The 12,089-nt window shown below is 41.3% G+C and overlaps 1 protein-coding gene across 1 annotated transcript; it reads left to right on the forward strand.

The window, feature by feature from the left end:
• Positions 1–7,550: 7,550 nt before the first annotated feature.
• On the forward strand, positions 7,551–8,360 carry RFPL4B (ret finger protein like 4B). The gene has a single exon (XM_090280593.1). It carries the CDS (start codon positions 7,551–7,553, stop codon positions 8,358–8,360), a length of 810 nt encoding a protein of 269 aa, XP_090136719.1.
• The last annotated feature ends 3,729 nt before the right edge of the window (positions 8,361–12,089 follow it).

Raw genomic sequence — 12,089 nt, forward strand, 5'->3', positions numbered from 1 at the left:
CATCTGAATAGTTTTGCTGAAAAATTTTAACCTATGATAGTTTAGTAAGAAAATAAACAGTTTTTAATATATTGCTCATTATTAAACACAAACAAAGGAGACCTTGGTCAACATCAGTAACAGATTTTAAAGAAAAAGAATTTCCCTAGAATAGGAGTTCTTAGAGGAAAGGAGAGATGTTACATGTAAATTGTGTACAGACCTTAGTTACATTGAGATTTTATAATTTAAGTAGACACATCCACACTTACACTTTGCCAACCTTCCTTCCTGTCTGGATTTGATTCCATAGATTGGGGGCTTTACTCTGACCTCTATTTTGCAGTGTGTGTGGCCTGCCTGGCCTTTCCCACTTGGATAAATACACTACATCATATTTATTTTCCCAGGACTTCTTTGTCCATTTAGATTTCAGAACTCTGGCCAATTCCACAATCTCCTGGAACTCCTAGCTTTGGCTTTTCCTGACTCACTACTGTCACCCAAGGCCCGTAAGACTGCATTGCTGGGCATTCTCAGAGTTGTCTCCATTGCACTGGAGGCCTTTGGGTTCCAGAATTGGGCTATTGATTGTAGAAGGTCTTTTTCCTTACTGTCTTTGACACAACCTCTTTTGAGAATTACTTTGCCCCTTTGTCGTGTCAGGGTGACAGATCCCCATCTCCACGCGCATGTATTTTCATTATCCTATGTCACCCTTCTTCTAAGAGAATTTCTTAGTGTGTAAGTGTTATGCCATCACACAGCTCAGGTTGGCTGTGTGCCACCTTTGTGAACTTCACGTATATATACGAGCCCTTGCTGTTTAGGTGGCACAGATGATTTTGGCTCCTTTGGCTCCCACAGCTCCCGTAAGTCCTCGTCCATCACCATGAGAATGAAGGCAGACCCTGTTGTTTCTGTCCTCGCCCAGTGCTGTGAGACTAGACTGAATGTGGATGATCCTTCGGCCCCTGTTCTTTCTCACTGCCACGAGAACCGAAAGGCAGATTTGATTGCTGTTCTTGCCCACTGCCGTGAGATTAAATACATATGAATTCCTTCTCCAATGCTCCACTGTTGTTTTTTGGTCTCGCCGAATCCAAAGTAAACCTGCCTGGAGCTAGGCTCTAGTGCTACACTCCTTTCTCTAAATGCTGGTGTTTCTCAGGGTTCTACCCTAGTTCCTCTGTTCTCACTTTGCACAGCTTTCATAAGTTATCCCAATCATTTCTCTGTTTCATTAGTTACCATTTACATTTACATGCTAATCCCTTCCACGTCCATGTCTGTAGCCTAGATCCTTCTGAGTTTCAGAACTACAGATACCTCACGTTATACTTGATACCTTGCTGGCACCTACAGTAGGAGCATGGGACACATTATTTGTGGTAGGAATACAGGTATTAATAAATAATTTATTACAAACTATCAACTCTTAATACTTGTTGGACACTTCCTGTAGATAGTCATGAAGAGTCATAGAGAATTAGAATTGTTTTAGGTGGGAAGAGGGCTTAGCTAGGAAAGTAAAGTTATACCAGTTTCCTCCATTCCTTTCACATAGATTAGCTGACATTACTTTCAAAGGTTTTCGATGTTATTTTAAGAAAAGAGCATTAGAATGTATAAGGATTCTTTAAAAAGGACGTCTAAAAACAGACCAAAACATATTGTCCTTTGTTTTCTATATGGAGATGTGGCTAAAAAGATATATATGTAACCAGTAGTATGTAAATACCACAGACTGTTTTGTCTACTTTGTGACATTATTTACTTTCCCAGCTGGGAACTTGGCCTGCAACTCAGGCATGCGCACTGAGCGTGAATTGAACTGGAGACCTTTTGGTTTGCAGGTTGATGCCCAATCCACTGAGTTACACTGGTCAGGACTGGATAATTACTTTGATTAACTTATTTGGATTTACCCTATGAGAATGGTCAGCATGCTTCTAAGATGATGTGTAGTCTTTAGATGGTACTTAGTTGAAAGATTTGACTGCATAAGGTATCATCTGCTGAGTTCACAGGACTGTGCTGACTCTGCTAATTAGTCTTTACCATTTCTTGTTTTGTAATGATGCTATGCTGAGGAACTCAGTAATAGAATTGTAAAACAAACAAACAAACAAAAAGTACTGAAATGCTAATGTCTAGTCTTCAAGTTCTGACAAGGACTTTTAGAAATATAGAAGGTCCAATGAGTCACATTTGTCTCTTCAGTTAGATGACAAACTATCAGTAAAATACAAGTTATGGTAGATTGGATCCAGGGTTTTCAATACCTGAATGAAGTCTGATGAGTTACTATGACCATCAAGGTAGCATGGATCCATTGTTCCAGAAACTGAAAGAATTAGATTACCACTTATTTTAACTGGACTTCAGTTGGATTAGATTCAATTCATAAAATAGAAAAAATGCTAAAGTACACTGATTTCAACAGGATAGAAGTTTATTTCTGGGTCATGTGAAAGACAACTAAAAGTAAGCCATCCAGAGAGATTTAGTAACACACTGAGGTCATACAGCTTGGTGATAGGACTCTTAAATGCATCTTCTGAAAGGTTAAGATGACAATAGCACCTTACTTCAGAGAGCTACAAGGAATCAGTGCTAGAAAATATGTAAAGTACTAAGAAAAATGCCTGGCACGTATTAAGTGCTTAGTAGGTATGATTTATTATTAATATAAGGGAGCCAGAGATGAATCATGTGCTCACATTAATAAATGTATAACTAATATTGTAATAATTTAATGGAGGAAAGATGCAAGGTACTAGGATGATATAATACGATTTTTGACCCAAGTCTGGGGAACACTCCCCTGAAGAACTGACATCTTCATTCTGTCTGAATGATGGATGATGGCTGACTGGGGCTCATTCTGGTCAGAAACTCAACCGGTCCTGAATTAGGAGGGAGTATGGGAGAAGGAATGAAAGGAGGCTTTGTGTATGGATTTCAGAAGATGAGGCCAGAGAAACAAGAAGAGCCAGAAGGACATGGTAGGGATTTTGGTGTATAACTGAAGAACAAAAGGCAGCTGAGGATAAATTGGTGGAGGAGGGAGCTGTGGCACCTGAGTCTCTGGCTAGTCACATGAGCCAGATTGGTAGTCTCTGACCTCTCTGAGGCTGATAGCCCCAAAGCAGGATGGGAGGCAGTTTACCTAAATACCTCTCTTCCCAGAAAGGGGGTGAAGCTCAGATCAGTTGAGAGAGTTACAAGCTGCATTTGGTAGTACTACATCGAATGTCAGATTATTAGGTGGAAAGGAAATTTATTTTGACTCAGACTTTCTTGCCTACACAGAAATATTTCAACAGCCCTAAACCAGAGGAGAAAACATATGGATAATCTGCAAACACTTATTTGGCTCTGGAAACCGTGAAGTAAACCACCCAGGGGCAGAGTCACATGTGTGTCCTTATTCCTGCACACTCACCACTCACTCAAATTCACACCGTCCCCCCTCTGGGTTCTGCTCAGGGTCTGGTCTTACAAGGTGCAAGAAAGGTGGTCCCACTTAGAGTGACTAAGTATTACTACTTTATTTGAGAGGGAGTGCCTAAGGTCATTGAAACATATTAAAGACTCAGGTTGGAGCTTGTTATTTTTACAGATAATTTGCTGTAGGTAAAGAATTCTGTTGCCTACCATTATACAGATAAGAACACACCTTGTGAATACAACATGTAAATATTATTTGATTTTTCTATCAATGCTTTTAACCAAAATAAACCAATTTAGAAGAAAAAAAATAAGAGATCCACTAATAGGACTAAAGTAGGAGTTATATATAACCAAATATATAACTATAGAGTCTATTTATCCTTAATTATTTTCAGAGAATCTGTCCTTCAGAATAAAATAATCATAGATGGAGCTGTAGAGTATTATGCTAAGTGAAATAAGCCAGTAAGAAAAAGACCAGCACCATATGATTTCACTCATATGTGAAATCTAATGAACAAAATAAACCGATGAACAAAATAGAAACAGAGGCATGAACACACAGAACAGACTGACAGCTGTCAGAGTGGAGGTTTGTGTGTGGGGGACTGGATAAAAGAAGGGATTAGCCAAAGAACATATATGCATGACCCATTGACCCAAACAACAGTGTGGTGATGGCCAGAGGGAAGGGGGTAGGGAATAGGTGGAGGTGGGCAGGGGGCACGAGGACATCTGTAATAGTGTCAACAATAAAAATTTAAAAAATGAATAAAAATAAAATAAGTGCAGAAGTGGAACATTCTACATATTCCCAGCACCAAAAATATTATCTTCCTGGAGCTTGACCGGAGAGAGTGGGAGTGCCATTCCCAGGCTTTGGTACCTTTCATAGTTCAGAGAGTTGCCCTCTACCTACTTTCAGATAGACAGGAGGGTCTATTGTAATGTATAACCAGGTAGAAGAGAGGGAAGGAGGATGAGAATTAGAGAGAAAAGGAGGGTGCAGAGCCATCCCACTCTTAAAAAATACATATTGTGTTTTGAGCACAATCATCTCTTGTAAAGACCTTAGATTCCTGACAGGGCAGACTATGCACCCCTCCCCCACCAGTGACTGACTCTTATCTCACTAGCATGTGTGAAAGTCCATTTCATTTTTAATCAGGAACCTATGGAATCAAACAGATTTTGTGATTTAATCTTACCTCGTGGAAGCATTAATGAAAATTTAAAATTATTTTAAAAATTAAAAAAATCTTCACGCACATTTTTGTTATGTTGTAACGTGGGTATTAAGATATTACAGGGAGGGGGTTAGGGGACTGGATGTAGCAGCAAAGGAGCTCAACTCCAGCTAAGTTTACTTTGGATTCACGGAGATTGAAAAACAACAATGGAGCATTAGAGGGGGAATTCCTACCAGTTTAATCTCGTTCCTGCAGGCAAGGACAGGAACAACAGGATTTGCCTTACAATTCTCCCAGCGAGAACAGGGGAGTCACGGGAACCAAGATCATCCACTGTCACTCTTGTCCTGCAGTAGTGGGCAAAGACTTGGGGAGCCAATATCATCTGCACTCCTTGAACAGCAGGGGTCCGTGTATATACATGAAATTAACAAAGGTGGCACATGGCCAGTCTGACCTGTGTCATGCTTATGCAGAAAGAATTCTCTTAGATAAGGGTGACCTAGGCAAATGAAAATACATGCGTGTGGAGGCGAGGATCCTGGCTACGGTCACCCTGACATGACACTGGGTAAAAAAGTTCAAGGGATTGAGAAGTACAGATTGGCAGTTACAAAATAATCACAAGGGTGTGAAATACAGCACAGGGAATACAGTCAACAATATTGTGATAACTCCATGTAATGTCAGATGGGTACTAGAGTTTTAGGGGGATCACTTCATAATTTACATAAATGTCTAATCTCTATTCTGTACACCTGAAACTAGTATAATACTGAATGCCAATTGTAATTGAAAAATTAAAGAAAAAGATATTACAGATAGTGGCTCCAAGTTTGCCAAGAAATAAGGTTAAGTTTACTTGATTGGATTTTTAGATGATTTAGATGATCTGATCAGTGGGGTCATGACCCTGATTGTGGGTGGAGACTGTGTCCAAAAGACTATAAAAATGGAAAGTACCTGAGCTCAAACACACTTCAGAGGGAAGTGAAGCCCAGGAGAGGTGGAGGGGCGTGGTTCAGCCTACAGTAGCTTAGCTGAGAGTCCCTAATTCAAGGTAAGGGATCTCTTCTGTATGAGCTATCTCCCTTGTCCCATTTTCCTCTCTTTGCTACAACTTACCATTCCAATGCTTTTACCTTTGGGTTTCAGGGGAGAAAGGATTCATCTTATTCTGTGACAGAGAACTTTATTCACCTTCCATTCTAACACCATCATTTAAATTTCTACATATTAACTTTAGGTCGTTTTTATATGTAACATGTATTTTTCTGTGTTTTCAACTACAGTATAAGGTTTTAAAATAGTTCCTTTTTAGTTTCTAACACTATTTCTTCAAGGCTTTTCTGGGTTTTCACTTTAGTGTACTTACTACTTTAAATAGCTGTACTATAATTAAGTGAATCCTATCATTCTATAGTTAGATCATTTCAGATCATTTGGGATCATAGACAACACTGCAAAGCACAAGCTTTTATAGATGTAGCATTTTTTCTTTTGCAAAATTGTTTTCTTAGATAACCTTCAAAGTGGGCTAGTCAAGCACTTTTAGATTGCAAGCACCATTTCAATTTGTCAGTGTTTTTTTGTCAATGGCAATAGGGGATTTGAGGAAGAGGATTATCTTTGTTGTTACTCAGCTCAGTGGATTGAGCGTAGGCCTGCGAGCTAAGTGTCGCTGGTTCGATCTTCCAGTCAGGGCACATCAGAGAAGGAAAACTCTGACTCCAAAAACCCTCCGCTGCCTTGCGGCATACCTCTTCAGGGGAAAGGCTAAGGGAGTAAACCCCGACAGAAAATCCGGAGCCGGAGTCCCTAAGGCGGTTTGACGTTGTAGTCAACACCGGCAACTCCTGCGGCGCACCTGAAGCCAAGCTGTATTGACTCCGTCTTTCCCTTGGACCCTTCAGCTGCGAAGAGAGGGGGGGTCTGCTGCATGGGCAACAGCAGACCCTCCATATTACCCTGCCCAGGCTCTGTAGCTTCAGCGTCATCGCAAGATGTCGATTCAACACGGGAGGAGACAGATACCATGTCACTCCCGAGTCGGACTGCACAGCCATTCTCGGCGGTGCAGGTAGACTCTTAAGAAGCTACACCATCGTCTCTCGAGACGGACGGCTGCCAACGACTCAGCCAGGCCCCATCAGGAAATGAGAGGTTTCCAGAGACTCCACCTTGCGCCCGGCAGATATGCTGTCTGATTACACAGCTTTGTATCCCCAGAGTCTAGCAGAGGCTGGAAGCGTGGAGGGCTAAATAAGTATTTGCTGGGTAGAGGTGGGTTCCAGATGCCCTAGTAACCCAGTTTTTTGTCCTTAAAACTGAATCTATGATGGGCATATCATTCATTTAGCAGTGGGTTCGGCTAGTTTTACTCACATGGGGCAGTTTACTTTGAAATTTTGAGGGTACCTTAGAGCCACATTTCTGTGATGAGTAGGGTAGGATTGGCTTTATGATTGTATCTAAACATGGAAATTATTTTTCTTGAACTGTAGGTAACCTACAAAAGAATACTGATTAGGGGTAGAAACTGCGCTTCTAGAATCTGTGAAAGACCCATTGGACTCAGCTCCCGCAGACAAGACTTCATCTGGAAGTCTCCAGACAAGGTAAACTGCCCTGCTTGAAAAGATTATGTCCACTTTCCTATTTCTCTCTATTGTGACCACAGAGATTCTGGATTGTTTTCACAATTTTTCTCACAGATTTTGCCTTTATTGTGATCCTCTGGTGACTTAGTGTCACTTTCACATATAAACTATAAAAAGATTTATGTTATTTAATTTTTGTATTGGATTTAGGTACATCCTGATTGTTGAAGAGCAGATACTGTAATGAAGGGTCCTGATTGCTCCCAGAAGATAATAAAGGGCTATTTCAGCTTAGTTTATTGCTAAGATGTGACCTTGAGAAACCATGTCTGCAAGACTGCGAGATGAAGCAATCTGTCCAGTTTGTCTGGGCCTTTTCTCCCATCCCATTTCTCTCTCCTGTGTGCACACTTTCTGCTATGATTGCATGCAACTTTGGTTGCAGGAAAGCAAGGATCTGAAATTGATCTGCCCCATATGTCGAGAAACGACTGAGAAACTGCCTATGGAAGAAGGGCAACTTCGTACGCTCACACTTCTCATCAAGCAGCACGGTTTTCTACTAGACCAAAGTCTGCACGTGAAAGATGAGTTTCTGAAGTTCCAGCAGGATATGACCCTTGACACAGTCACTGCAAACTCCTGCCTGGTCCTCTCTGATGACCTAAGGAAGGTCCACTGTGGGAACATCTGCCACAACTCAATCGACAATCCCCAGAGATTTGCCTCTATGGCCTGTGTCCTGGGCACCCTGTGCTTTTCCTCTGGTTGCCATTACTGGGAGGTGGAAGTGGAAGAGGGGAAGGAGTGGGCTCTGGGAGTCTGCAAGGAATCAGTTGACAGAAAGAGGAAGAGTGGATTTTCCTCAGAACATGGTTTCTGGACCATCAGCATGAAGGCAGGAGCAATCTACTCCAGCTCCACCCCCAAAACCAGGCTTCCTGCAAGGTCTGGCCTTAGCCGTGTAGGAATTTTTCTAGACATTGAGATGGAAGAAATCAAGTTTTTTGATGTTATAAATGATGCCCTCATCTATATTCACAGAAAATTCTCCTCAGAGCCTCTGCGTCCACTCTTCTGTCCTGGGTTGCCCGGAAGAGAAGACAACGGTGGCCTCCTGAGCCTCTGCTCATGAGAAATTTCTTTTGTTTTTCCTGCCACAGGATTCTTGGGTTAAACCCATTAAGTACCTTTCCTAATCTGCCTCAATTGGTATAACTGACCAAAAGTATGGCTAGGTGAGGAAGGGGAACTGGAAAAGGGCATGGAAACCCAGGGGAAGAAGAGAGATGGCTGAGCTCCACCTGAGGCTAATGGGGTCAGAGTGACTCAACCCTGCCCACAAGGTCAGAAAGGGAGTGTGTGAAGGGACAGATAAACTTATACTGGCCCCCTAAATCTCTATTTGGAATGGAGACTAGTCCATCTCCCACCCTCACACTCCTAGAATGTATTTGATTTGAGGGGTTATACTTGACCATAAAAGCCCAGATGATATAAGTGGGCTAGACCAATGGCTTCCAGTTCCAAGCACAGGAGAAACTTAAAAATTAGAATCTCTGAGCACGGGACACAGATGGTGACGCTTTTCTAAGTTTTCTAGGCGATTTCAGTGCGCAGACAGGATTAAGGAAGAGTGGATTAGATCACTTATTTCAAAACTTTATTTTGTGTCAGAATCTTTGAATGAATTCAATAGGTCTGAGATAGAGTCCAGGAATTTGCATTTATAATAAGTTCTCAGGTGAATGCTGGTAGGGACCACACTTTGAAGCCAGTGGACTAAAGGACATAATGCATTTTAATTTTAATTCTTTTTTTAAATCAATTAAAGTTCAGTTAATTAAAATAAATTTTGTCTTAATTTTTATTTAATTTAAGTTAAATGTCTATGTTAACAACAAACAACCTCTAACAACAGAAGAGAAGGGAGGGAAAAATGAAGGAGGATGGGTCACCTTAGCTGGGATTAGATCAGTGTGTTAACAAAACTCAGAGAATTATGGGCATTCTTGTCTGCTACCCTCCCCTACTTCCCCACGTTGATTTCCATCATCAATTCTGATACCCTGATCATACCCCAAGTGTATATGAAAATGATTGTTCACAATGATGACTCAAGACTGTGTTCTTAATATTTGGTTCTGGAACTTTAAGAAAAAGGCCAGCTTTTTTTCCTTAGGAAGCAACCAGGAAAAAAAGGTGAAAGTTTTTTTGCTTCTTAAGAGGTTACTGTCTTTGAATAGTCCCTAAATTTTGTCTGAGAGTTTGGTGAATCCTGATGCCCCCAGGATATTCAGCCTCCTGTCCTGTGTCCTGAATGTCCTGCTTCCACCCTCTGGTGTTTGCTGGGTGGTAGAAGTGGGAGAGAGGAATGGGCTCTGGGACTGCTGGGGCTCTGATAGCAGACTCCTTTAAGAACACCTGTTCCTGTCCATGGGCCAGAATTTTTGTCAGCTTTTCCCTTCACTGTGAAGGAATTTTCCTAGATACTGAATTGAGGAAAAGGACTTTTAAAAAATTTTATTTTTTAAATTTTACTTTTACAGAGAGGAAAAAGGAGGGAGAGAGGGAGAGAAACATCAATGTTAGAGAAACATCAATTGGTTGCCTCTCGCACTCCCCCAACTGGGGACTTGGCCCAAAACCCAGGCACGTGTCTGACTGGGAATAGAATCAGTGACTGTTCAGTGTGCCGGAGGATGGGAGGATGCCCAACCCACTGAGCCACACTGGTCAGGGCAGGAAAATGACTTTTTTTGATGTTAGTGATGGTTCCCTCACTATACACTTAGGAGAAGGTGACATTGAAACCCATTGAGTTTCTGTTCTTCTCTCTCTAAAGTACTCAGAATATATTACTATGAGTGTAGCGGGTTTTTCATTTTTAGGGGAACTGATGGGATATACAGCCAAATCCTGGATATTAGATATTGAGGTTTTGTAAAAATTTCATAACCATTGTAGCTGAACCTGATCCCAGATCATGATCCCTTGACTATAGTCATGGCTTTTCCTTGTCCATCTTGCTGCCCATCCAGAAATACAGCTTCCTTTCCTTCCCAGGAAATTCAGAAAACTCAAATCCTTACTCTCTTTGTAGGGCAAATTAGGTCTTTTTGTCTCTACTTTCTTAGGAGGGAGTTTCCTCAGCCAACTGTGGTTTCAAATAGCACCGCCCTGTTCAGCAATATTTGAAGAGCTTAAATTATTTTTTGTTTATCTTAAATATTTTCCTCAATTCAGATAGACTGCTTTGATCAAGGTGTTTTGTATTGGCTGAAAAGATGTTTCAATGGAGAACAAGTAAGGGTGGCTGTCATTGAGATAATGGTGAGGCGTGGCCCAGAAGAGAATTAATGATGAGCAGTGGGTGCTGTGTGGGACGTGCACCTGGGCTGGAAGGAGGCCAGGCCTTGTGGAGAAAGGGGATTGAGGTAGACAGGCAAAGGCACTGATTCACTGGCTTATGCTGACTAAATGGAAGTTTTTTCTTAGTTCCATGTTAAAAAACAAACAATAGACACTGAAAATGACAAAACTTAACAGGTATTATTTTTTTTTTATCAAAAGAATTTAGGAGACAAGTACTAGAAGGATATGTTTAACATGTAATACAGACCATATTTTATTGGGTTGGCCAAAAGTTTGTGTGTTTTTTTTCCATAAGAAGCACTAATAGCGCCTAGTTGTCTTTAACTTCATTTGAAACAATTTCATTATATTTAATTGTGACAGCTGTCATATCAGCATGCATTAAAAAATCCCCATCAAAATTGGTGAATTTTTGTGTAGTCATTTTAATATTGAAAATGGAAGAAAATATGCAACATTTTTGGCATATTTTGCTTGTTTCAAGAAAGGTAAAAGTGCAACTGAAATGCAAAAATAAAGCTTTGTTTAGTGTATGGCGAAGGTGCTGTGTGAACTTGTCAGAAGTGGTTTGTGAAGTTTCATGCTGGAGATTTATCGCTGGATGATGCTCCATGGTCAGGTAAGCCAGTTGAAGTGGATAGTGATCAAATCAAGACATTAATTGAGGGTAATCAATGTTATACCAGCCCTGGCTGGTTTAGCTCAGTGGATTGAGCGTCGGCCTGCGAGCTAAGTGTCGCTGGTTCGATCTTCCAGTCAGGGCACATCAGAGAAGGAAAACTCTGACTCCAAAAAAAAAAAAACCTCCGCTGCCTTGCGGCATACCTCTTCAGGGGAAAGGCTAAGGGAGTAAACCCCGACAGAAAATCCGGAGCCGGAGTCCCTAAGGCGGTTTGATGTTGTAGTCAACACCGGCAACTCCTGCGGCGCACCTGAAGCCAAGCTGTATCGACTCCGTCTTTCCCTTGGACCCTTCAGCTGCGAAGAGAGTGGGGGTCTGCTGCATGGGCAACAGCAGACCCTCCATATCACCCTGCCCAGGCTCTGTAGCTTCAGCGTCATCACAGGATGTCGATTCAACACGGGAGGAGACAGATACCATGTCACTCCCGAGTCGGACTGCACAGCCATTCTCGGCGGTGCAGATAGACTCTTAAGAAGCTACACCATCGTCTCTCGAGACGGATGGCTGCCGACGACGGAATGTTATACCATATGGGAGATAGCCGACATACTCAAAATACCCAAATCAATAGAGTTATTGGTGAAAATGAAGACTGTATCTTTTATTTTACAGAAAAGAACTATACAAACTTTTTGGCCAGCCTATATAATGTTCTGGTTAATATAGTATTTAAGAATAGAGACAAAAATTAAAATGGATATTGACACATTTATTGGACATTTACTGTGTGCCAGGCACAGAACTCATTGTGTAAATGAATCATTTCATTTAATCCTCACAAAAGTCATATGAGGCATGTATTCT

This window comes from Furipterus horrens, unplaced genomic scaffold (assembly GCF_987537825.1).
Source record: "Furipterus horrens unplaced genomic scaffold, mFurHor1.1.pri manual_scaffold_6, whole genome shotgun sequence".
Lineage (NCBI taxonomy): Eukaryota > Metazoa > Chordata > Mammalia > Chiroptera > Furipteridae > Furipterus > Furipterus horrens.

Coding starts and splice junctions, on each gene's coding strand:
- RFPL4B (XM_090280593.1), top strand. CDS start 7,551: ATGTCTGCAAGACTGCGAGATGAAGCAATCTGTCCAGTTTGTCTGGGC.